General features: G+C 44.5%; 2 protein-coding genes across 2 annotated transcripts in view; one reads left to right on the top strand and one right to left on the bottom strand.

Annotated features, from left to right (window-relative positions):
• The window catches only part of LOC147647583 (uncharacterized), a 94,510-nt gene that overhangs the window by 45,434 nt on the left and 22,951 nt on the right, over positions 1 to 26,125 (bottom strand). The gene's annotated exons all lie outside the window — the stretch shown is intronic.
• The window catches only part of LOC147647584 (serine/threonine-protein kinase pim-1-like), a 62,310-nt gene that overhangs the window by 34,585 nt on the left and 1,600 nt on the right, over positions 1 to 26,125 (top strand). The window contains exons 2-4 of the mRNA XM_086871698.1: positions 24,841 to 24,947; positions 25,052 to 25,102; positions 25,307 to 25,673. Of these exons, the coding sequence (XP_086727824.1) occupies positions 24,841 to 24,947; positions 25,052 to 25,102; positions 25,307 to 25,673 (525 nt within the window). The remainder of the gene's footprint in view (positions 1 to 24,840; positions 24,948 to 25,051; positions 25,103 to 25,306; positions 25,674 to 26,125) is intronic.

Genomic DNA, 26,125 nt, shown 5'->3' with positions numbered 1-26,125 from the left:
TTCAAATTCCAGAAACATCCCACAAAAATCTCCAAAAATTTCCACTCAATTTAAGAAAAATACTTCAAAATGCTTCATGTCTCCTCAAAGTCAAAAACCTTAAAAATTTCCACACACCATAGAAAAATCCCTCAAAATTCTTCAAGTCTCTTAAAAATCTTACCAAATTCCAGAACATTCCACAACATTCCAAAAAAATCGCACAACCTTCCAGAAACCTCACACAAAATTCTTTACATTTTCACAAAACCCTACCAAATTCCAGAAACTTCGCACAAAAACTCCTCCATTTTACACACAAGCTAAGAAAAATACCTCAAAATGCTTCACGTCTCTTCAGTCTACCAAATTCCAGAAACATCCCACAAAATCTTCTCCAATTTGCAATCGATCTAAAAAAAATCTTTCAAAATTCTTCAAGTCTAGTCAAAATCTTAAAAAATTCCACAAACATCCCAAAAAATTCCACAAACATCCCAACAAACTCCCTAAGTCTTCTCAAAACGCTACCAAATTCCAGAAACATCCCACAAAATCTCCACAAATTTCCACACAATCTAAGAAAAATACCTCAAAATTCTTCATGTCTCCTCAAAGTCTTTTGAAATTCCACAAACATCCCACACAATTCCACAAACATCCCAACAAACTCCTTAAACCTTGTCAAAGCCCTACCAAATTCCAGAAACATCTCACAAAATTCTAGAAAAATCTTCTCAAAACCCCACCAAATTCCAGAAACTTCCCACAAAATCTTTACAAATTTCCACACATCCTAGAAAATTCCCTCAAAATTCTTCAAGTCTTCTCAAAATCTCACTAAATTCCAGAACATTCCACAACATTTCAAAAAAATCGCACAACATTCCAGAAACCTCCCACAAAATTCTTTACATTTTCGCAAAACTCCACCAAATTCCAGAAACATCCCACAAAATCTCCACAAATTTCCACACAATCTAAGAAAAATACCTCAAAATTCTTCATGTCCCCTCAAAGTCTTTCGAAATTCCACAAACTTCCCACACAATTCCCTATTCTCAAAACCCTTCCAAATTTTAGAAACATCCCACAAAAACTCTTCCTATTTCCAAAAATTCCACAAACATCCCACAAAATTCCAGAAAAATCTTCTCAAAACCCTACCAAATTCCAGAAATATCCCACAAAATCTTGACAAATTTCCACACAATCTAAAAAAACCCCTCAAAATTCTTCATGTCTCCTCAAAGTCTTTCAAATTCCAGAAACATCCCACAAAATCTCCAAAAATTTCCACTCAATTTAAGAAAAATACTTCAAAATGCTTCATGTGTCCTCAAAGTCAAAAACCTTAAAAATTTCCACACATCATCGAAAAATCCCTCAAAATTCTTCAAGTCTCTTTAAAATCTTACCAAATTCCAAAACATTCTACAACATTCCAAAAAAATCGCGCAACCTTCCAGAAATCTCATACAAAATTCTTTATATTTTCACAAAATCCCACCAAATTGCAGAAACTTCGCACTAAACCTCCACCAATTTGCAAGCAATCTAAGAAAAATCTTTCAAAATTCTTCAAGTCTAGTCAAAATCCCACAAAATTCCAGAAACATCCCACCAAATTCCAGAAAAATCACACAAAATTCCACATACATCCCATCAAACTCCCTAAATTATCTCAAAACCCTACCACATTCCAGAAAAATCCCACAAAAACTTTTCCAATTTCCACTCATCCTAGAAAAATCCCTCAAAATTCTTCAAGTCTCTTTAAAATCTTACCAAATTCCAGAACATTCCACAACATTCCAAAAAAATCGCACAACCTTCCAGAAACCTCCTACAAAATTCTTTACAATTTCACAAAACCCTACCAAATTGCAGAAACTTCCCACTAAACCTGCACCAATTTGCACACAATCTAAGAAAAATCTTTCAAAATTCTTCAAGTCTAGTCAAAATCCCACAAAATTCCAGAAACATCCCACCAAATTCCAGAAACATCCCACCAAATTCCACATACATCCCATCAAACTCCCTAAATCTTCTCAAAACCCTACCAAATCCCAGAAACATCCCACAAAAACTTTTCCAATTTCCACACAATCTAAGAAAAATACCTCAAAATTCTTCATGTCTCCTCAAAGTCTTTTGAAATTCCACAAACATCCCACACAATTCCACAAACATCCCAACAAACACCTTAAACCTTGTCAAAGCCCTACCAAATTCCAGAAACATCCCACAAAATCTCCTCCAATTTGCAAGCGATCTAAAAAAAATCTTTCAAAATTCTTCAAGTCTAGTCAAAATCCCAAAAAATTCCACAAACATCCCAAAAAATTCCACAAACATCCCAACAAACTCCCTAAGTCTTCTCAAAACGCTACCAAATTCCAGAAACATCCCACAAAATCTCCACAAATTTCCACACAATCTAAGAAAAATACCTCAAAATTCTTCATGTCTCCTCAAAGTCTTACAAATTCCACAAACATCCCACACAATTCCACAAACATCCCAACAAACTCCTTAAACCTTGTCAAAGCCCTACCAAATTCCAGAAACACCTCACACAATTCTCGAAAAATCTTCTCAAAACCCCACCAAATTCCAGAAACTTCCCACAAAATCTTTACAAATTTCCACACATCCTAGAAAATTCCCTCAAAATTCTTCAAGTCTTCTCAAAATCTCACTAAATTCCAGAACATCCCACAACATTTCAAAAAAATCGCACAACATTCCAGAAACCTCCCACAAAATTCTTTACATTTTTGCAAAACTCCACCAAATTCCAGAAACTTCCCACTAAACCTCCACCAATTTGCAAGCAATCTAAGAAAAATCTTTCAAAATTCTTCAAGTCTAGTCAAAATCCCACAAAATTCCAGAAACATCCCACCAAATTCCAGAAAAATCACACAAAATTCCACAAACATCCCAACAAACTCCCTAAGTCTTCTCAAAACGCTACCAAATTCCAGAAAAATCCCACAAAGTCTCCACAAATTTCCACACAATCTAAGAAAAATACCTCAAAATTCTTCATGTCTCCTCAAAGTCTTTCGAAATTCCACAAACTTCCCACACAATTCCCTAAATATTCTCAAAACCCTTCCAAATTCCAGAAACATCCCACAAAAACTCTTCCTATTTCCAAAAATTATACAAACATCCCACAAAATTCCAGAAAAATCTTCTCAAAACCCTACCAAATTCCAGAAACATCCCACAAAATCTCCACAAATTTCCACACAATTTAAGAAAAATACTTCAAAATGCTTCATGTCTCCTCAAAGTCAAAAACCTTAAAAATTTCCACACACCATAGAAAAATCCCTCAAAATTCTTCAAGTCTCTTAAAAATCTTACCAAATTCCAGAACATTCCACAACATTCCAAAAAAATCGCACAACCTTCCAGAAACCTCACACAAAATTCTTTACATTTTCTCAAAACCCTACCAAATTCCAGAAACTTCGCTCAAAAACTCCTCCATTTTACACACAAGCTAAGAAAAATACCTCAAAATGCTTCACGTCTCTTCAGTCTACCAAATTCCAGAAACATCCCACAAAATCTCCTCCAATTTGCAAGCGATCTAAAAAAAATCTTTCAAAATTCTTCAAGTCTAGTCAAAATCCCAAAAAATTCCACAAACATCCCAAAAAATTCCACAAACATCCCAACAAACTCCCTAAGTCTTCTCAAAACGCTACCAAATTCCAGAAACATCCCACAAAATCTCCACAAATTTCCACACAATCTAAGAAAAATACCTCAAAATTCTTCATGTCTCCTCAAAGTCTTACAAATTCCACAAACATCCAACACAATTCCACAAACATCCCAACAAACTCCTTAAACCTTCTCAAAGCCCTACCAAATTCCAGAAACATCTCACACAATTCTCGAAAAATCTTCTCAAAACCCCACCAAATTCCAGAAACTTCCCACAAAATCTTTACAAATTTCCACACATCCTAGAAAATTCCCTCAAAATTCTTCAAGTCTTCTCAAAATCTCACTAAATTCCAGAACATTCCACAACATTTCAAAAAAATCGCACAACATTCCAGAAACCTCCCACAAAATTCTTTACATTTTCACAAAACTCCACCAAATTCCAGAAACATCCCACAAAATCTCCACAAATTTCCACACAATATAAGAAAAATACCTCAAAATTCTTCATGTCTCCTCAAAGTCTTTCGAAATTCCACAAACTTCCCACACAATTCCCTAAATCTTCTGAAAACCCTTCCAAATTTTAGAAACATCCCACAAAAACTCTTCCTATTTCCAAAAATTTCACAAACATCCCACAAAATTCCAGAAAAATCTTCTCAAAACCCTACCAAATTCCAGAAATATCCCACAAAATCTTGACAAATTTCCACACAATCACAAAAAAACACCTCAAAATTCTTCATGTCTCCTCAAAGTCTTACAAATTCCACAAACATCCCACACAATTCCACAAACATCCCAACAAACTCCTTAAACCTTCTCAAAGCCCTACCAAATTCCAGAAACACCTCACACAATTCTCGAAAAATCTTCTCAAAACCCCACCAAATTCCAGAAACTTCACACAAAATCTTTACAAATTTCCACACATCCTAGAAAATTCCCTCAAAATTCTTCAAGTCTTCTCAAAATCTCACTAAATTCCAGAACATCCCACAACATTTCAAAAAAATCGCACAACATTCCAGAAACCTCCCACAAAATTCTTTACATTTTCACAAAACTCCACCAAATTCCAGAAACATCCCACAAAATCTCCACAAATTTCCACACTATCTAAGAAAAATACTTCAAAATGCTTCATGTCTCCTCCAAGTCAAAAACCTTAAAAATTTCCACACACCATAGAAAAATCCCTCAAAATTCTTCAAGTCTCTTAAAAATCTTACCAAATTCCAGAACATTCCACAACATTCCAAAAAAATCGCACAACCTTCCAGAAACCTCACACAAAATTCTTTACATTTTCACAAAACCCTACCAAATTCCAGAAACTTCGCACAAAAACTCCTCCATTTTACACACAAGCTAAGAAAAATACCTCAAAATGCTTCACGTCTCTTCAGTCTACCAAATTCCAGAAACATCCCACAAAATCTTCTCCAATTTGCAATCGATCTAAAAAAAATCTTTCAAAATTCTTCAAGTCTAGTCAAAATCCCAAAAAATTCCACAAACATCCCAAAAAATTCCACAAACATCCCAACAAACTCCCTAAGTCTTCTCAAAACGCTACCAAATTCCAGAAACATCCCACAAAATCTCCACAAATTTCCACACAATCTAAGAAAAATACCTCAAAATTCTTCATGTCTCCTCAAAGTCTTTTGAAATTCCACAAACATCCCACACAATTCCACAAACATCCCAACAAACTCCTTAAACCTTCTCAAAGCCCTACCAAGTTCCAGAAACATCTCACAAAATTCTAGAAAAATCTTCTCAAAACCCCACCAAATTCCAGAAACTTCCCACAAAATCTTTACAAATTTCCACACATCCTAGAAAATTCCCTCAAAATTCTTCAAGTCTTCTCAAAATCTCACTAAATTCCAGAACACTCCACAACATTTCAAAAAAATCGCACAACATTCCAGAAACCTCCCACAAAATTCTTTACATTTTCGCAAAACTCCACCAAATTCCAGAAACATCCCACAAAATCTCCACAAATTTCCACACAATCTAAGAAAAATACCTCAAAATTCTTCATGTCTCCTCAAAGTCTTTCGAAATTCCACAAACATCCCAACCAATTCCCTAAATCTTCTCAAAACCCTTCCAAATTCCAGAAACATCCCACAAAAACTCTTCCTATTTCCACAAAATTCCACAAACATCGCACAAAATTCCAGAAAAATCTTCTCAAAACCCTACCAAATTCCAGAAATATCCCACAAAATCTTGACAAATTTCCACACAATCAAAAAAAAACCCTCAAAATTCTTCATGTCTCCTCAAAGTCTTTCAAATTCCAGAAACATCCCACAAAATCTCCACAAATTTCCACACAATTTAAGAAAAATACTTCAAAATGCTTCATGTCTCCTCAAAGTCAAAAACTTTACAAATTTCCACACATCCTAGAAAATTCCCTCAAAATTCTTCAAGTCTTCTCAAAATCTCACTAAATTCCAGAACATTCCACAACATTCCAAAAAAATCGCACAACCTTCCAGAAACCTCACACAAAATTCTTTACATTTTCACAAAACCCTACCAAATTCCAGAAACTTCCCACAAAAACTCCTCCATTTTACACACAAGCTAAGAAAAATACCTCAAAATGCTTCACGTCTCTTCAGTCTACCAAATTCCAGAAACATCCCACAAAATCTTCTCCAATTTGCAATCGATCTAAAAAAAATCTTTCAAAATTCTTCAAGTCTAGTCAAAATCCCAAAAAATTCCACAAACATCCCAAAAAATTCCACAAACATCCCAACAAACTCCCTAAGTCTTCTCAAAACGCTACCAAATTCCAGAAACATCCCACAAAATCTCCACAAATTTCCACACAATCTAAGAAAAATACCTCAAAATTCTTCATGTCTCCTCAAAGTCTTTTGAAATTCCACAAACATCCCAACAAACTCCTTAAACCTTCTCAAAGCCCTACCAAATTCCAGAAACATCTCACAAAATTCTAGAAAAATCTTCTCAAAACCCCACCAAATTCCAGAAACTTCCCACAAAATCTTTACAAATCTCCACACATCCTAGAAAAATCCCTCAACATTCTTCAAGTCTTCTCAAAATCTCACTAAATTCCAGAACATTCCACAACATTTCAAAAAAATCGCACAACATTCCAGAAACCTCCCACAAAATTCTTTACATTTTCGCAAAACACCACCAAATTCCAGAAACATCCCACAAAATCTCCACATATTTCCACACAATCTAAGAAAAATACCTCAAAATTCTTCATACCTCCTCAAAGTCTTTCGAAATTCCACAAATTTCCACACAATTCCCTAGATCTTCTCAAAACCCTTCCAAATTCCAGAAACATCCCACAAAAACTCTTCCAATTTCCACAAAATTCCACAAACATCCCACAAAATTCCAGAAAAATCTTCTCAAAACCCTACCAAATTCCAAAAACATCCCACGGAATTCCACAAATATCCACGAAAACTCACTAAATCTTCTCAAAACCTTACCAAATTCCAGAAACATCCCACAAAAATCTCCAAAAATTTCCACAAAATTCTACAAACATCCCACAAAATTCCAGAAAAATCTTTTCACAACCCTACCAAATTCCACAAACATCCAGCAAAATCCCTCAAAAATCCCACCAAATTCCAAAAACATTCCACAGAATTCCACAAACATTTCAACCCATTCCCTAAATCTTCTCAAAACCTTCCAAATTCCAGAAACCTCCCACAAAATCCTTTACAATTTTGCAAAATTTTCTCAAATTCCAGAAATATCCCACAAAATCTTTACAAATTACCACACAATCTAAGAAAAATAACTCAAAATTCTTCATGTCTTCTCAAAACCCTACGAAATTCCAGAAATCTCCCACAAAATCCTTTACATTTTTGCAAAACTTGCTCAAATTCCAGAAACACCCCACAAAATCCTTACAAATTTCCACATATCCTAGAAAAACACTCAAAATTCTTCAAGCCTTCTCAAAATCTCACCAAATTCCAGAACATTCCACGACATTTCAAAGAAATCGCACAACATTCCAGAAACCTCCCACAAAATTCTTTACATTTTCACAAAACTCCACCAAATTCCAGAAACATCCCACAAAATCTCCACAAACATCCCAACAAACTCCCTAAATCTCCTCAAAACCCTACCAAATTCCAGAAATATCTCACAAAATCTTTACAAATTACCACACAAAAAAAATACCTTAAAATTCTTCATGTCTTCTCAAAACCCTAGCAAATTCCAGAAACCTCACACAAAATTATTTACATTTTTGCAAAACTCTCTCAAATTCCAGAAACATCCCACAAAGATCTCCAAAAATTTCCACAAAATTCTACAAACATCTCGCACAATTCCAGAAAAATCTTTTCAAAACCCTACGAAATTTGAGAAACATCCAGCAAAATCCCTCAAAAATCCCACCAAATTCCAAAAACATTCTACGGAATTCCACAAACATCCCAACACACTCCCTAAATCTTCTCAAAACTCTACCAAATTCCAGAAACTTCCCACAAAATCTACAAAAATTTCCACAAAATTCCACAAACATCCCACAAAATTCCAGAAAAATCTTTTCACAACCCTACCAAATTCCAGAAATATCCCACAAAATCTTGACAAATTTCCACAAAATCTAAAAAAACCCTCAAAATTCTTCATGACTCCTCAGAGTCTTTTAAATTCCAGAAATAACCCACAAAATCTCCAAAAATTTCCACACAATCTAAGAAAAATGCCTCAAATTGCTTCATGTCTCCTCAAAGTCCTTCAATTTCCAGAAACACCCCACACAATTCCCCAAAAATCACACCAAATTCCAGAAACATCCCACAAAATTCCACAAACATCCCAACAAACTCCCTAAATCTTCTCGAAACCCTACCATATTCCAGAAACATCCCACATAATCTCCACAAATTTCCACACAATCTAAGAAAAATACCTCAAAATTCTTCATGTCTCCTCAAAGTCTTTCGAAATTCCACAAACATCCCACACAATTCCCTAAATCTTCTCAAAACCCTTCCAAATTCCAGAAACATCCCACAAAATCTCTTCCACTTCCCACAAAATTCCGAAAACATCGCACAAAATTCCAGAAAAATCTTCTCAAAACCCTACCAAATTCCAGAAATATCCCACAAAATCTCCACAAATTTCCACACAATATAAGCAAAATACCTCAACATTCTTCATGTCTCCTCAAAGTCCTTCAAAATTCCAGAAACATCCCACAAATTTCCACAAACATCCCAACAAACTCCCTAAGTCTTATCAAAACCTTACCAAATTCCAGAAACTTCCCACAAAATTCTAGAAAAAGCTTCTCAAAACCCCACCAAATTCCAGAAACTTCCCACAAAAACTTTACAAATTTCCACACATCCTAGAAAAATCCCTCAAAATTCTTCAAATCTCCTCAACATCTCACCTAATTCCAGAACATTCCACAACATTTCAAAGAAATCGCACAACATTCCAGAAACCTCCCACAGAATTCTTTACATTTTCACAAAACTCCACCAAATTCCAGAAACATCCCACAAAGTCTCCACAAATTTCCACACAATCTAAGAAAAATACCTCAAAATTCTTCATGTCTCCTCAAAGTCTTTCGAAATTCCACAAACATCCCACACAATTCCCTAAATTTTCTCAAAACCCTACCAAATTCCAGGAACATCCCACAAAAACTTTTCCAATTTCCACAAAATTCCACAAACACTCCACCAAATTCCAGAAAAATTCCACAAAATTCCACAAACATCCCAACAAACTCCCTAAGTCTTCTCAAAACCCCACCGAATTCCAGAAATATCCCACTAAATCTTTACAAATTACCACACAATCTAAGAAAAATACCTCAAAATCCTTCATGTCTCTTCAAAGTCCTTCAAAATTCTAGAAAAATCCCACAAAATTCCATGAACATCCCAACAAACTCCTTAAATCTTCTCAAAACCCCACCAAATTCCAGAAACTTCCCACAAAAACTTTAGAAATTTCCACACATCCTAGAAAAATCCCTCAAAATTTTTCAAGTCTTCTCAAAATCTCACCAAATTCCAGAACATTCCACAAGATTTCAAAAAAACTGCACATTCCAGAAACCTCCTACAAAATTCTTTATGTTTTCACAAAACTCCACCAAATTCCAGAAACATCCCACAAAATCTCCACAAATTTCCATACAATCTAAGAAAAATATTTCAAAATTCTTCAAGTCTAGTCAAAATTCCTCAAAATTCCAGGAACATCCCAGAAAATTCCAGAGAAATCCCAAAAAATTCCACAAACATCCCAACAAAATCTGTAAATCTTCTCAAAACCCTACCATTTTCCAGAACCATCCCACAAAATCTTTACGGATTTCCACAAAATCGAAGAAAAATCCCTCAGAATTTTTCAAGTCTCCTCAGTATCCCACAAAATTCCACAAAAATCCCACAAAATTCCAGAAACATCCCACAGAATTCCACAAGTATTACACAAAATTCCACAAATATCTCCGAAAATTCCAGTAAAATCTGATTAAATTGTTAGCGTTCAGGAACACACATAACCACAAATGATTATATGCGGGTGCTTTATTAAGAAATCTGGGTGTCAGGGGTACACATACCCAAATCTCTCTCATCTTGGTTTTGGGTTGAACATATTTTCATAGTCTAGCATTATATAACTCACATATTAATTATTAAACTTACATTGTTCTATTGTATGCATTGTTTTTACCCAAGCATGGATTTCTCCTGATCCACCCCAGCCCCCTAACATTGTTCCTCACGTTCTTTAAACAATAATTACAGCTAATCACATCTAACAATTGTATCATCATCATCTACTGATTACACAGGTGCAATTTTGACCTGATTTTTAGCAAGTACAAGGCCTAACATTTCCCAGGGCCAACTTTTCCAAGGCCTTTCCAAACCTAACTAACTTTATAAGTCCCCAAATTTTCTAACATTTTGAGACCTTTTACTATCACTTACAGGACTTGTGTGCTCCAGAGCCCTCACCAGCCTTGTTGCCCTTCTCTGGACACGCTCCAGCCCATCCATGACCTTCCTAAATAAATTGGGGGCCCAGAACTGGACACAGCACTCGAGGTGCTGCCCAACCAGTGCAGAGTAGAGGGGAGGAATCCCTGCCCTGCTCCTGCTGGCCACACTGTTCCTGATCCAGGCCAGGAGCCATTGGCCTTCTTGGCCACCTGGGCACACTGCTGGCTCATGCCCAGCCTGCTGTCCATCAGTGTCCCAGCTCCCTTTCTGCCTGGCTGCTGTCCAGCCACTCTGTCCCCAGCCTGTAGCACTGCAGGGGTTGTTGGGGCCAAAGTGCACGACCCGACACTTGGACTTGTTAAACCTCACCTTGTTGGGTTTGGTCCCTGGATCCAGCCTGTCCAGCTGCCTGTGCAGAGCCCTTCTACCCTGCAGCACATCAACACTCCCAGCCAAGCTGGTGTCACCACGGTTCCATGGGGCCCTAGAGTGTCACAATGGTCTCCAGGATTCCATGAAGCCTCCCAGCAATCCAGTTTTGGATCATACTGGGAGTGACTGGACTCATACGGGGAGTATCTGAGAATGACTGGGAACATACCATGCACATCATCCCCCATACTGGGGGTGACTGGGAGCAACTGGGAGCATGCTAGGAGCCAAAGGCATCATACTGGGACTGACTGGGTTGATCTAGTCAGAGGCAAATGGGACCATCCTGGGAGTGCTGCCATGTGACAAGGATCATACTGGAGCTTACTGGACTCATACTGGTGTTGAAAGGGAACAGCTGGGATCTCTGAACACCAAAGGTTTTTTTCCTGCCCACTGAAGAAGGAGCTTCCCAGTGTCCATGTGTGAGGGGACCTTCACCTGAACCAGATGCTGTTAGGAGAAAAAGCTGCCTCTGCTGGCAAATCCCACACAACAAGTCAATGCCAAGAGAGAGCATTTTATTTTCACAACTTCCCTCCTGGAGTCATAGTCCTTTTGAATCACACAGCAAGCAAGAGAACAGCACAAAATATAAGGCTGTGTCCAGTTTTTGGCTGGGTGAGCAAACAGAGGGAGCGCCAGGGTCCGTTGCCACAGACTCTCCTCTTGGGGAACAGAACCCCCGAAGGCTCCATTCCAATGCTGTGCACACCCTGCTGGCTACAAACAACCCCGTTTTTAAGAAGTTGTTGGCAGGAGCTCTCCCAAATAAATGGCATCTTAATGGCAATTTTCATTCAAAATCACCTCCGTTCCAAAGGATGAACAGAAAGCCCACAGCAATCCCAAAGGCACATATGGTGCACCTGGGGAAATCCTCAACTTCAGGGCCCAGTGGGTTAAAAAATACCCATAAGAAGCCACAGAGTCCAGAGTGCAAAACTGCAACAACCACTTGCTGGATCATTTTGGCTGTGCTGCACATGTCTGCAGACTCTCTGTCCCCCTGCAAGGACAGAAGGACACCCATCAGGGGCTGGGCTGGCTGCTGAGAATGCCTTGGGCAGGACGATCCTCAGGCAATGAGCAGGTGCCCAGAGCCGCTCTGACACTGAGGCCTCTGTGCCCCACAGCAACGGGAACACCACAAGGACACGGCAACGTTCCTGTGACATCACAGCAGCAGCTCCCCCAAAAATTGTTTGCAAGGTTCTCCTGGGTCACCAAGGAGCACAAATGATCCTCAGAGGGCACAACCTATTGCTCAAAGGATCCAAGAGGAGCTCAGAAAATGCAGCAAATGAGGACACCCCACAGCCCTGCCTGAACACTGAGAAGGAACAAAGAAGTGACCAAACCAAAGGAAATACAACTTTTGGTCACTGATGCTTCTGACTATAACCAGCAAGGCTTGTTCCATCTGGGATCTTTGTTCTAGTTCTAGAAACAAGCAACGTTCTCTGCTGTAACTGTACATTCCATCACCAGTCAGAAATCCTCATCGACGAGGTCACCCAGCATCCCTGAGGCCACAGCAGGGAGTGCTCCTGACATCTGGTAGAGCACTGTGGCTTTCCTGGGATCCTTCTGGTGCCTGTGGCTGAGAGGAGTGGGGTGGATGGAACCAGGACAGGTCACAGATCAGCAGCCCCACTGCAAGCAGTGCTTTCTCCTGCTGTGTGGGGACCGTGGGGTGACTGATATTGGGACTCCTCTGGCTTTGGCTCCTGCAGACCACACAGTGGCTCAGACACTGGCCTGAGGGAAGGGGTCTCATGGAAACCCGGCACAGGCATTTCTCTTTGGAGAGGGGGTTCTGCAGGGAGAAGGGAGAACAAGAGACGTTCCTGTCTCCTGAGATTCCCCCTCCTCTTTCAGCAGCCATACCACAGTCCATCAATGCCAGAGTTCATAGGATCACTTCCATGCCAGGGAGCACAAGGCACTCAAAACTGAACCCTGCCAGAGCCCAGCCCTGCCTGCCCATTTGGAGGGTGTGGGGGAATGCAATTTCAGCAGGAGCTGACCCACAATGATACTTTGCCACTTGTGGGTTTCTCACAGCCTTAGAACGAGTTTGAGATCTCTGTCCCCAACACCCGCTCACCCTTCAAGTGCACACACGTGCCTGGGGGCAATTCAGGGTCCCTGGAGTGGTGGCTGCTAATCTTGGAAACAGGAGCTGTTGTCTTTTCCAATGGTCTTAACTCCCTTCTACCTATTAGAAAGTGGCTGAGTAAAGGAAATGACCCTGGAGGAAGGGGACCAGAACCTTGGAAAAAGATGAAACATCTTTTGTCTGAATTACAAATTAAATCCCTTTCATTTATTTCTTTAGTACTACTCTATTACTACAAACAAAAACATGTTTCTGAGCTGATTGTTGGGATTCGGGGCTTTTTTTCTTGGTCTTGTTGTTGTTATTATTATTTTTTAGTATTACTTTTGTTATAAATGCAACGGCAAATTAAAGATTAACAAAGATTAATTTATTATAAATTAATAAAGCAACAAACAGTGAGGAAAAAAAACCACAATAAATGGACAGCGCAGCGCTGGGTGGACAGGGTCTATACGCAAGGTATAGGTGTTCCCAAATCCACGTCTGAGGGTTCTCTGGCCTGGGTTTTTATAGGGATTTTATGTCCCCAGGCTAGAATTCCAACCAGTTTCCATTCACCAAATGTCTCTGATTGTCTGGTGAATGGATTTCCTGGCCTAGAACATTGAGTCAGTAAGTATCCGGGCAGAGTCTCCTCAAATGCAAAGTGAGTCTGTATGTATTTTAACATATTTCATCACAGCGGGATTGAGAGATCCGGGCTAGCGCCGATGGATATCTCGGAGGAGTAGTCTCTTCTTTGTCTTTCTTGATTGAGTTTCTGTAGCATGGGTTTGGCGGGTGTGGTGTTCGATTCTGGCAACGACCATCTTCCTGGGGCTCGTCCCTTTTGTCTTGCTTGATGGTCTCCGGCCGAAATCGGCCGGGCGTTGCCTTTCTCTGGAGGTAGACTTTTAGGCTGGTTCTTTTGTTTCTATGATGGCCTGTGTCCTGTCTTTTCCTCCGAGTTGATGAGTCTGCTGAAACCTGTTATCTGGGGGGGTTCTTTTGCAATTCGTGATTTTTGGAAAAGGAATTCTATCTCGACCGGGAGGAGAATTCCTTATTCCATACTTACATTTAGTTATAATTATACATACTTTATTTAAACTTCTTATTCCGAATTTTTATTTACTCAATTCTTTATTACAGTCCCCCACCTAATAATTTGAACACATTAAAAATTCGTGTTTTCATACTTTTTCAGAGGAATATCAGGTTAAATAATGTCGTTTTCCTCTTGGTCTAATTCTTCTATATTTTCTGTGGACAACATATGTTTATTTTCAAATTCCCTCAATGCCTTAACCGCATTTCTATTCTCTTTTTCTTCTTCTAACTTCATGATTTTTGAAAGAAGGGTAGTGTTTCCTTGTGCCTTTTCTGGGTCTATTGGGAGAGAGGCAATCTGCATTCCTTGAACGACAGAATGTATCAGTCTGATTAGACAAGGAATCAGGCAGGGTAGGAAGATGACTCCGGCAATAGAACATCCTATAAAGAATACTAGCTTTTTCCACTATGCCCCTTGCCCAAAAATTTGATCCCACCAAGAGGCTTGGAGAATCGAATTCCACTTCTGGACGGGTACATGGGCTACTTTCTTTATTTCAGCGGCTAGACCCTTTATAGTTTCTCCGAAGTCATCTATCTCCATGCAACACTCTGACTCGTTATATCTGCCACACACTCCTCCTTCCTCAGCTAGCAAATAGTCGAGAGCGAGTCTGTTTTGGTAGACAAAGGCTCTCATCTGAGAATGTTGTTTTGCTAGGAGTTCCAGGGCTTCTGAAGTGTGGTTTGAAACAACTTCTACCACAGCCTGTAACCTAATGAGCCGATTGAGGAGGTAGATTGGGGTCCTGTATCCCCAACTGCCATCATTTGCCCATGTTGCCGGTCTATAATATTGTATGATTCTTTCGGCGGGCCATTCCTCCCCCTTCCACTGGTGGTTACCTCCGGCTATTGGTAGTTCCCGTTTCAATTCCCTCTTTTGTCGGGCTAGGGTTTCAAAGAGGGGAGCACCTAAAGACCTGCTTTCATCTTTAGGTAGTGTAAAGAAGAAAGGCCGAATTATTCCGAGTGTACATGACCCTTTCCAATTTCTGGGCAATTCACTGTATGCTTTCTTTCCGCATATCCAGTAAATCCTATCCGGTGCCTTCCAATCTCTGTTAAGTTTTGCCGGGTCCTCCCAATATTCCCTCAGGCCGAGAAAGGCATGGAAGGGATTCGCCCCGTCCTGTTTGTTCCAACATAAACCAATTAGATCTATCCATTCGCAATTATTTTCCCGAGATTGGCTCCAATAGCCCTCGGGTGATTCCGGCTGCCAAATTTTTGTCTTTTTATCTGAATTTACCGAGAGAGTTTTTACACACGGGGTGTAACCAACTAGCTCGGTGAATTCCCTTCCTTCCCGACTGACACAAAAAGTTCCAATGATTCTTTTGTCAATCACCCACCCCTCTGGTCGCCGGGTTGTTTTGGATAATTTTAATCCTGTCCACTTAAGTAATTGTTCTGGGGTTAATCCTTCTCCCTTCCATGGCCATCTTTCGGCTGATTTCAGGCCACCACATATCCAACAATTAGTCAATCCTAATTCGGTAGCTATTTCCTGCATCAGATCTATGAATAGATTCTGATTAGGGCTAGGTAGCTTCCAATTATCGTATTGTTTTTCTAGTTGTTCGTATTGCTCACTGAGAGAGTTTAACCTCTCTTGTTCGAGTCTTTTTTTCTTATTTTCCATTTCCTGCCTTTTTAGTTCAAGAGTTAATTGTTTTATTTTATTTTCAGGGTCTGAACTATCCTCGTCTTTTGCGAAACAGATCACCTGATCAAACTGCAGACACACTCTATCATCGTCATTTTTCAGTAAATCTAAAACTATCGGTTCATTACTGAATGACACTTTCGTTTCATGTTTCAGGTTCTTCCCTTCCCAGTACAATTTCCCCCCCATGGCACAATATTTTAAGTTTGCTTTATTGTAACACAAGGGGTTGACTCTGTGGTACGCAATGAACGTCGACTGTTTCTTTCCTCCAATCCAGACAGTTTTATTACACTGCCCGCAGACCGAGATTGGGGAAACCCCTCCTATATCTCTCTTATTTCGTAGGTGGGTCGCTTGGACCTCTTTTTCCCCTGTGTTATGGGGTTGCCTTTTTCCAGTACCTATCCCCGGGGTGGAGCACCAAATTTTTCCTTCCAGCTTACACAGGTCCATTTGGGTACCGTTTGCCCAACATTCTCCTGCGTGCAATTCCGGAGGGCAGGCGATCCATGGCTGGGTTCGCGAGACAGTTGGGCACTGCTCACACTTCCCCAGGGAGGTCGTCCCCGGAGGCGCCTCGGGGTCCGTTCTCTCAGTCCAGCACATGGCTAGGTTCAGGATCGTCAGGATTCCCCACAATCGCATCCCTCTGCCATTCCCTCCGCCCGTACAAGAACATACGGCGGGGATAACCATCTTCTCGGCAGCAAGGACTGTCTTCAGGGGCCCTTGACGTTCTGATGGCATACCTCCTTTTAAAGGTTGCCCACCGAGATGCCTTGATCGTGCCGCTCCTGCACGGTACCTTTACGTTTCGGCGGCACTCTATTATTAGAGGTTCCGCCTTACAGTCCAAATGGCCTCGTAACCCTTTTTGAAAAAATCGGAACCACTCAGGAGAGTCGAGTTCCAGGATACCCACCCGGGTAGCAAGTGCTAGAAAAAGGTTGGTCTGTTCTAATTCCTCTTTGTAACACGCGGCACACAACCCTCTCGGTTTTTGCCCTCCCAAACAATGAGTCACCCACGTTTGTTTACAATATGCACACTTAAAATGTACAAAAGGAAAACAATAACATTCAAAATTGGTGCAACTTATCCTGTCTTCGTTGCTCATTTGTTGTTCCGCTGAAGCCTGATTTTCAATTCTCCCGGAGGGGTTACAATTTTCCACTCGGGGGAGTCGCGAACCGAAACTTTCTTCACTCGGGAAGAGTGTGTCCAGCCCTTTTCAGCTGTACGAACCGCGGTGTCTGTAGTCAGGAGGACGAGGAATGGTCCTTCCCAGTGGGGACTGAGGGGTTGCTCTTTCCACACTTTGATCAATACTTTGTCCCCTGGTTGAATTTGGTGGATCGGAAATCCCAACGTGCTGCTTTGAGGAATCAATCCTCTTCTCCTTAACTCCTGTAAGTTTTTATTTATAGAAATGAGATAAGGTTGGAGTTGAACATCCTCTGTTTGAAGATGTTCAACCGGCATACCATGCTTGTACGGCATTCCATACAACATTTCAAAGGGGGACAGCCCTGTTTCTGAGTTCGGCATGGTTCTTATATTCAACAATGCCAAGGGGAGACATTTGACCCAGGACATTTTTGTTTCAATTGTCAATTTGGATATTTGTGACTTCAATGTCTGATTCATTCTTTCCACTTGCCCCGAGCTCTGAGGGTGCCAAGGAGTATGATATTGCCATCTGATCCCTAACGCATCGGACAACTGTTTGATAATTTTTGAGGTGAAATGTGTACCCTGATCCGAATCAATATGGTCTATAATACCATATCTAGGAATTATTTCCTCCAGTAGAATTTTAGACACTGTTTGAGCCGTGGCCTTAGCTCTGGGAAAGGCCTCTACCCAATGTGTCAATTTATCTACTATAACTAACAAATATTTATTTCTGCCAATTTTCGGTAATTCCGTGAAATCCACTTGGATTCTTTCGAATGGTCGATATGAGATTGGCCGACCTCCCCAATTGGTTTGCCGAAAATTCGCTCTGTTTACCTTTTGGCATATCACACATCCCTGTACCTCTTGTTTTGCAAGCTCGAAGATTCCCTTACACCTGAAGAATTTTAAAAATTGTTCAGCCAATGCCCTGGTTCCCCAATGGGTTTGTGCATGTAGTCTTTTGAGTATTCCTTTTGCTATTCCCTTCGGGACCAACTCCCTCCCGTCAGGTAACCACCATTTACCCTCTTTGAAATGTCCCCCTACCTTTTTGAAGTCTTCCTGCTCCTTTTCTGAAGGAAGCACTGAAACCTCTGGGGGTTCCCTTGGGACTAGCTCAGAAATACTTACGGTCAACAATGCCGCTCTTTTTGCCTCTTTATCCACTAAATTGTTTCCCCTTGTATGGAATTGTCGTCCGGTCTGGTGTCCTTTTACATGAACCACAGATATCTCCAGTGGCTCCCTGACCGCTTCTAAAATTTGTCTAATTATTTCCTCATGTACCAATCCTTTTCCTTTAGTGTTGATCAGACCCCTTTCTTCCCAAATTTTCCCGAAGGTATGCACTATCCCAAATGCATATCTTGAATCGGTATAGATGGTTCCCCTTTTTCCCTTCAAGCCTTTGAGGGCTTTTAGGAGAGCAAAAAGTTCACAAGCCTGTGCTGACCAATTTGCTTTTAGGGGACCCGATTCTACAGTCTGTCCTGTTATACCATTTATGATGGCATAACCCGATTTACGTTTTCCCTCCATCATTCTCGAGGAACCATCGATAAACCATTTTTCTCCTCATATAAACCTTCTGAGCTTCCCTTAGAAGCTCTTGGAGACTCTTCTCCTGCCATCCATCAATTTTCTCAAGTTTCTTCCTAATGTCCTCCCATGATTTAGCCACAAACTGCGTTTTCAGCAGGACCTCCCCCACCGGAGAACTGGGATCAGTCCCGGAGTAAATCTGCAGACTTCTCCGCAGCCTTTCTACCCATTCGGTAGGGGATTCCTCTTTTCCCTGACATTCCCCAAATACTTTGCTAATGTTCTGTCCTCTGGGGACCGCCTCTCTTATTCCTTGCATGATGATATTCCTCAAATCCATCATGCTTCTTCTCCCTTCTTCGGTCTGGGCGCTCCAACTCGGGCTTACGCTCGGCCACTTTTGGTCACCGGGTGTTCCCTGCGGGTGCCGCCTTTCCCAATCCCTGATGCCCGCCTGTTTAATCATTTCTCTCTCCTCCTGGCTAAACAGGGATCTCAGGATGGCCATGAGATCTTCGTAGGTGTAAATACTACTTCCTAGAAAATCGTCTAATCTTTCGGCCACTCCAAATGGGTCATCTAGCAGTCGCCCCATTTCTTTTTTGAATGCTCGTACATCCCCTGAATTAAGGGGCACGTTTACAAATCCAATTACTCCGGGGGCGGTTGGCACTTCCCTGAGAGGGAACATTCGGTGCCCATTTTCTGTCTCTCCCCATTCTCCATTCCCTATTTTTGATTTCCACCGAGTCCTGCTTGCAGGAGGGGAACTGGAGTTTGCGGGAGGGTTTCCCCTCATTGCTGGCGGGATGTCTGCCGCAGCTAAGTGACTCAGAGGGTTCCCTTCTGATACTTTCGGTGGTCCCAGCTGTGGTGGCCGGACCGGGATTTGTGGAGGGGGTAAGCCCCATCCTTGCGCCAACACCGACTCCAAAGAGGGTGCGGTGGCTGGGTTTTCTGCAGGTGGGGGGGTAGTGAGGGTTTCTGGCACTACTCCCGGTGGTTGAGGGGAGCGTGCTTCTGCTAGTTGCCCCATGGAACCCTCGGGTGCTGATGGTACTACTTGGTCCATCATCGGAGGCTCTACTGGCCCGCGGTATGGAGGGGGTAAGTGATCCAGGGGTTCCCAGGTCTCTGTCTTATGTTCGTTTTTCTGTTTCACTGGAAACAGCCGCACTCTGGTATTTAACCAGAGTTTGGCATACTCTTTCTCCTCGCCGTCTGGCGAGACCTTTTTCTCTACGTGTGCGAGTAATTCCCTGCACGTCCATTTATCAAATGTTCCCAATACTGGCCAAGTGAGACAGTTTCTCAATTCCTGTCCTCCCCAGATCTCGGCACAGTAATAAATCATTTTTGCCTTTGATTTTCCTCGTCTCTCGGGACAAATTTCCCAATTTCTCAACATCCACCCTAAAGGACTCTCTGGTGGGATGTCTAGCATTTGTTTTGATTCCTCTGATGGGCTTTTCTCGTTATCTAGTTTCTGCGTTCTACTTTTTCTCTGTCCCATTTTCTTACGATTCTTACCTGCTCTGCGTTGTGTTCGTCTTTTTTTCTTCGTCTGAAAGTCCTAGATCGCACCAATACTTACCTCTCGGTTAGCTGTACCGGGGTTTTCTCGATGTTCCGACTTTCTAAATCTTTTGGCTGAGAGAGTTTACCAGTTCCAGAGCTCGACTGGACGTCCCTTCCTCTCTCAGCCCCCTTTGATCGGTCCCCTGAGACTCCCTTTAGCCTCAGGCTTTACGAGTAAGGAAAGAGAGACCCTTTCACACAGAATCGCTTCCTTCGCGGCCGGCCAATTCCCTCGCGGGAGGATGGAAACGCGGCCTTGAAGTCCACACTCGCTTCGTGACCAGGTCACGTCTCTCACAAACTCGCCCGATCACCCGCAGCAACCTCGGTTCGAATCCGAGTCACGGCACCAATCTGTTATAAATGCAACGGCAAATTAAAGATTAACAAAGATTAATTTATTATAAATTAATAAAGCAACAAACAGTGAGGAAAAAAAACCACAATAAATGGACAGCGCAGCGCTGGGTGGACAGGGTCTATACGCAAGGTATAGGTGTTCCCAAATCCACGTTTGAGGGTTCTCTGGCCTGGGTTTTTATAGGGATTTTATGTCCCCAGGCTAGAATTCCAACCAGTTTCCATTCACCAAATGTCTCTGATTGTCTGGTGAATGGATTTCCTGGCCTAGAACATTGAGTCAGTAAGTATCCGGGCAGAGTCTCCTCAAATGCAAAGTGAGTCTGTATGTATTTTAACATATTTCATCACAGCGGGATTGAGAGATCCGGGCTAGCGCCGATGGATATCTCGGAGGAGTAGTCTCTTCTTTGTCTTTCTTGATTGAGTTTCTGTAGCATGGGTTTGGCGGGTGTGGTGTTCGATTCTGGCAACGACCATCTTCCTGGGGCTCGTCCCTTTTGTCTTGCTTGATGGTCTCCGGCCGAAATCGGCCGGGTGTTGCCTTTCTCTGGAGGTAGACTTTTAGGCTGGTTCTTTTGTTTCTATGATGGCCTGTGTCCTGTCTTTTCCTCCGAGTTGATGAGTCTGCTGAAACCTGTTATCTGGGGGGGTTCTTTTGCAATTCGTGATTTTTGGAAAAGGAATTCTATCTCGACCGGGAGGAGAATTCCTTATTCCATACTTACATTTAGTTATAATTATACATACTTTATTTAAACTTCTTATTCCGAATTTTTATTTACTCAATTCTTTATTACACTTTTCATTGTCAAGACTTTTAAATCTTAGACATAAATAACAATGGCTGGACGTCACACACTGGGAAAATTCCCTTGTTTTTCCCACCAGAATTAAACTGGACACTCAACTCCAAGTTGCCAGTGGATTCTAAAGACGGAAAATCCTGTTAATGCCGGGTTTGGTGTGGTTTGGAGCTGGGGAAGGGTCTCATCCCCTCCCAGAGGCGCCCCAAGCCCGCTCTGCTGCCACGTCTGCACTCGCGGCCCCTCACGGCGGCCCTGCCCTGGGAACATGGTGGGACCCCCTCCTGCCAGGGCTGAGGCTCCTCATGGCCCCTCACAGCCCCTCATGGCCCCACAGAACCTCTCATGGCCTCATAAAACCTCTCATGGCCTCTCATGGTCCCTCATGGCCTCTCAAAGCCCTTCATGGCCCCTCATTTTTCCTCACGGCCCCTCTCAGCTCCAGGCGCGGGGCTCCTCCCAAAGGAGAAGGGGTCGGGCCCTGCTCTTTCTCCTTTTACTTCGGTCCCTTCATAGCGACGAGTAAACAAAGGCTGAATGGAGCCTTTCCCCAGCGTTTCCCTCGGGGTTCATTGCAGGCTGAAGCTCTGTGCTGGCGCTGGCCCGAGCACCAACATCCCTGCAGCCCCCAAGGCCTTTGCTGTCCCCCCGTGTCCATTCCCTGTCCCCGAGTCCCGCCCGGCTCTGGCAGCAGCAGCAGCCGCAGCGCAGCGGGCGCCGGCCCGGCCCGGCCGGGGCTCCCGGCCACGAGCAGCAGCAGCGCCGGCCCTTCCCACCTGCTCCTGCCTCGGCTTGCCAGGGCTTTTGCCAGGGCAATTCTGGACTACAGCAACAATCCCCCACAAACAGCCCTGATTCCTCAGGCCCGCCTCTGCTGCCCTCAGCCAGCCCTCAGAGGAAGAAAGGATCGGGTTCCAGCGCTGTTTTCAGCACTGTTTTACTCACCCTGAGGTGACAGCAGGAGGCTGTTGATGCCTTGGCCTTGGCAATTGTGGATCCCAGCTGATCTTGCCCCTCTTCTGCTTGCCACTTGAATTTTAGCAGTACAGCTGCAATTGCCTCTTTCAATCAGTGCTACCCACTGTGCTTTTCTGACAGGGAACTCGGACTGCTTGTTAAAAAGGCCTCATGAGTAGTAGATCTCCAAATGCTCCCAACTCCCTGAGCACAAAATCAAAGAGAATTAAAGCCACACAGGTCACATTTGCAGTGATCAAACACAGCCCTGTTGCTGCTGCTGCTGAAATAGAATCAGCTGACAGAGGCCATCACAGAAATTGCCTTTACAGTGGCAAATAAAATGAAAAAATCGACTAGGAGAAAAAAAACCCAGAACTCCCCAACTCGCTTCACTGTTTCTACCGAGCAGCAGAAGAAAAAGGAACAGGGCACCTTTCAGGCAGTTCCACAAGCTCAGGGTTCTCATTTCATGGGGAATCTGAGATGCAATTGGCCTTTTTAAAAGGATAAAACAAAGGGAATGAATTGGAAATTATTAGGAAAAAATGTACCTTCTTATATACAAAGTTCACCAAGTCATTCCCTGCATTTCTCCTTTTCACATTCTTTCTGTCATCCAGAGAGGTCCAGCTTATCATGTTCTGATGCTTATCATCAACTGATTGTGCTCTTGATTTCTCCCAGTGCAAGAGATGTAGAATCATCTAAACTGAACACAGAAACAAAGTCTCTCTGTCAGCCCATTTTCATGTTCCAGATCACTTTCAAGGTGTCCATGGGGGATTTGGAATGATCAGCTCTCCACTTCTGGCTGCACACCCTGGAGATTCTTTCTCCACATTCAGCCAGGCTTGTATTCCCTAACAATTCCCGGTACCTCATCATGTTTTCTTTGGCTAGATGAGTAACAGTGGAAACCTTACCAATGGCACAACTCCCCAGTGCACAAGGAAAAGAAAGAACAAGTTTCAAGTGCTTCAAATATTTGTTCTGCTTTGCTGCAAGAGTTGTGCTGCAGTCACTTACAGTGTGGGAAGCCAAGAGAAGCTGCAGCTGGGGGCACATCTTGTGATAGGAGCTGTGCCTTGTTCTCCAGGACAGGTTTTTGGAAAGAACAGACGGGACTGTGGAGAAGATTCTGGGAAAATTGAAACAACTTTCTTATGAAATGAAAATCAAATCAAAAGAAACAACCAATATGTTTTTCTCTATTTTTCTCTATTTATTTTTATGTTCCCCTTTTCCATCTTGCACTTTCTCCATCCCATTCATTCCAAATGGATCTCACCTCTAAGATCTGAGACTTGGCAAGTTTTAGACACTGTAAAATACCATGAGCTATACCCAGTTTGCCTTGCCCTGTTTTCCTTGGAAAGCAATGCTGGAGACACAAGTGCAGCGCTTGGGTCGGGTACAAATTCTGCATTCAGGGAATGTGCTCAGATGGTGCCTGACCCTCAGCAGGGACAAGGCACAGCAGCAGCCAAGGGCATTCCTGTGCCCCTGTGCAGGAGTCAAGACTCTGGCTCTTGGCTCAACACGGCAAAGTTCCCGTGTTTGGCAAGGCTCAGGGGCTGCCCGGGGAGTGCGGGGCTCGGGCCGGGGCCGAGCGGGCAACGGACAAACGGACACGGGGACAAACGGTCCCGGTGCTTCAGTTGCAGCGGCGGCAGCAGCGGCAGCAGCAGCAGCGGCGGCAGCAGCAGCAGTAGAAGCAGCGAAAGCATCAAATTTATCACTTTTCTGTCTCTCCTCTCCCTTTCCCACTGTCCCACATTCCCTCCGGGTCTCCCTTTTCCTGCGTCCCCCCCTCTTCCAGGTTCCCTCTCCCCGTACCCGCCCGGGCCATGCCCCCGGCCCGCCCCCGGACCCGCCCACGGGCCCAGGCGGGGTTGCCCCGGCCCCGGCCGCGGCCGTCCCGCCGTGGTCTCGCCTCCGCCGGGCTCTGGCTGTGCTGGCGCTGGCGCTGCTGGGCGGGCATCATTGCCTGGGGCTGGGGCGGAATCGCTGCCCTTTGGCTCCGCCTTGCCCGATCCCGGCCCCGGCCCCGACGCAGGCTCCGGTCCCGACCCCAGCTCCGGTCCCGACCCCAGCCCTGCCCCCGGCCCCGGCCCCGGCCCCGGCCCCGGCCCCGGCCCCGGCCCCGGCCCCGGCTCCTCCCGGGGCCCGCGGAGGACACAGGCGGCGCGGCCGCTGCCGCCGCCTCCGCTGCGGCTTCCCCGGCCCGAGCTCCGCCGCTCAGCAGCGCGGCCGCTGGCCCCGAGCCGCCGCTGCCGCGTTCCAATGAGGGAACGCCTGCGGATGCCCGGCCCGGGGAGCTCGGGGAGCGCTCGGGGGCCGTTCCTGTCCCCGGGCCGAGCGCTGACAGCCGCGACTCGCCCCCAGGGAAGGCGCAGGAGGCCCTGCAGCAGCGCTACGAGCTGGGCCCGCTGCTGGGGCGCGGCGGCTTCGGCAGCGTCTTCGCGGCCACGCGACTCTCGGACGGCGCCCCGGTGAGCGGTGGGCAGAGGAGGAGGAGGAGGAGGGGGCGGAGGAGATGGCGGGGGCGCGGCGGGGCGGGCAGCGAGCTCAACCCTCTGCTGCTCCTTACTCGCAGGTGGCCATCAAATGTGTGCCGCGGGATCGCGTCCGGCTCTGGGGCGAGCTGGTGAGTGTGCGGGGCCAGCGGCAGAAGCCGGGGCGTGCCGGGCAGGGATGAGCCGGGGCCCGGCGGGGTGGGAGCCGCCGAGAGCCCTGCGGGGAGAGCGGGCGCGGGGTGAGCGAGGTGTGCAGAGCATCCCGGGCTGGCTGAGGGGTCCCAGAGCCCTGGCCCGGCCTCAGCCCCACTGACAGCACCGTGCTCCTCCCGCAGCCCGACGGCACCCGTGCTCCCCTGGAGATTGTGCTGCTGGACAGGGTGTCCTCTGGCTGTGCTGCAGTCATTCAGCTGCTGGAGTGGCTTGAGCTCCCCGACAGCTTCGTGTTAGTGTTGGAGCGTCCACAGCGGTGCCAGGACCTCTCGCATTTGCTGGCGGAGCGGAGGTTCCTGCCAGAGGAGGAGGCGCGGGGGCTCTTTCGCCAGGTGCTGGAGGCCGTGCAGCACTGCAGCAGCTGCGGGGTCCTGCACAGGGACATAAAACCGGAGAACATCCTGCTCGACCTGGCCACTGGGCAGCTGAAATTGATCGACTTTGGCTGTGGCGCCTTCCTGCAAGACACAGCCTACACCCAGTTTGCAGGTGAGCCCTCGCAGGGGATGCTCCTGGCCATCTCATGGCCCAGCCTGGCTGTGGCACCGGGGATTCCCCGTGGTGCTGCCAGGATGGGATCAATGCTTGAGGCAAATTGATTTGGATGGGGGTGTGAGGGGGACCAGCTCCCAGCCCTGCCAAGAGCCTTCAGCACCCACTGTGCCCTGGGCTGGGGCTGGGACAGCCAGCCTGACAAAAACCCCCATGGGGGTAGCAGAGGGCGGGGATCTGACCCCATGCCCCAGAGAGTTTAGTGAGTCAGCGAGGAAGGGCTTGAACTCCTCTGCTCCCCACGTTTGCCTTGGCCTATTAACAATGTTTTGGAGGCCATGCAGGCAGGGAGGAGAGTGTGTTTTCTCTACCACGGGGTGTGTTTTTATTTGGTTGCCATGGTTGGGCCTCCCCAGTGCTTCTGCTGCCCTCTTCCAGCAGCAGTGGCT

The sequence above is a fragment of the Cyanistes caeruleus genome, chromosome 36, assembly GCF_971803275.1.
Source record: "Cyanistes caeruleus chromosome 36, bCyaCae1.hap1.1, whole genome shotgun sequence".
In the NCBI taxonomy this organism is placed as follows: Eukaryota; Metazoa; Chordata; class Aves; order Passeriformes; family Paridae; genus Cyanistes; species Cyanistes caeruleus.
This window is presented reverse-complemented; position numbering and strand designations above follow the sequence as displayed.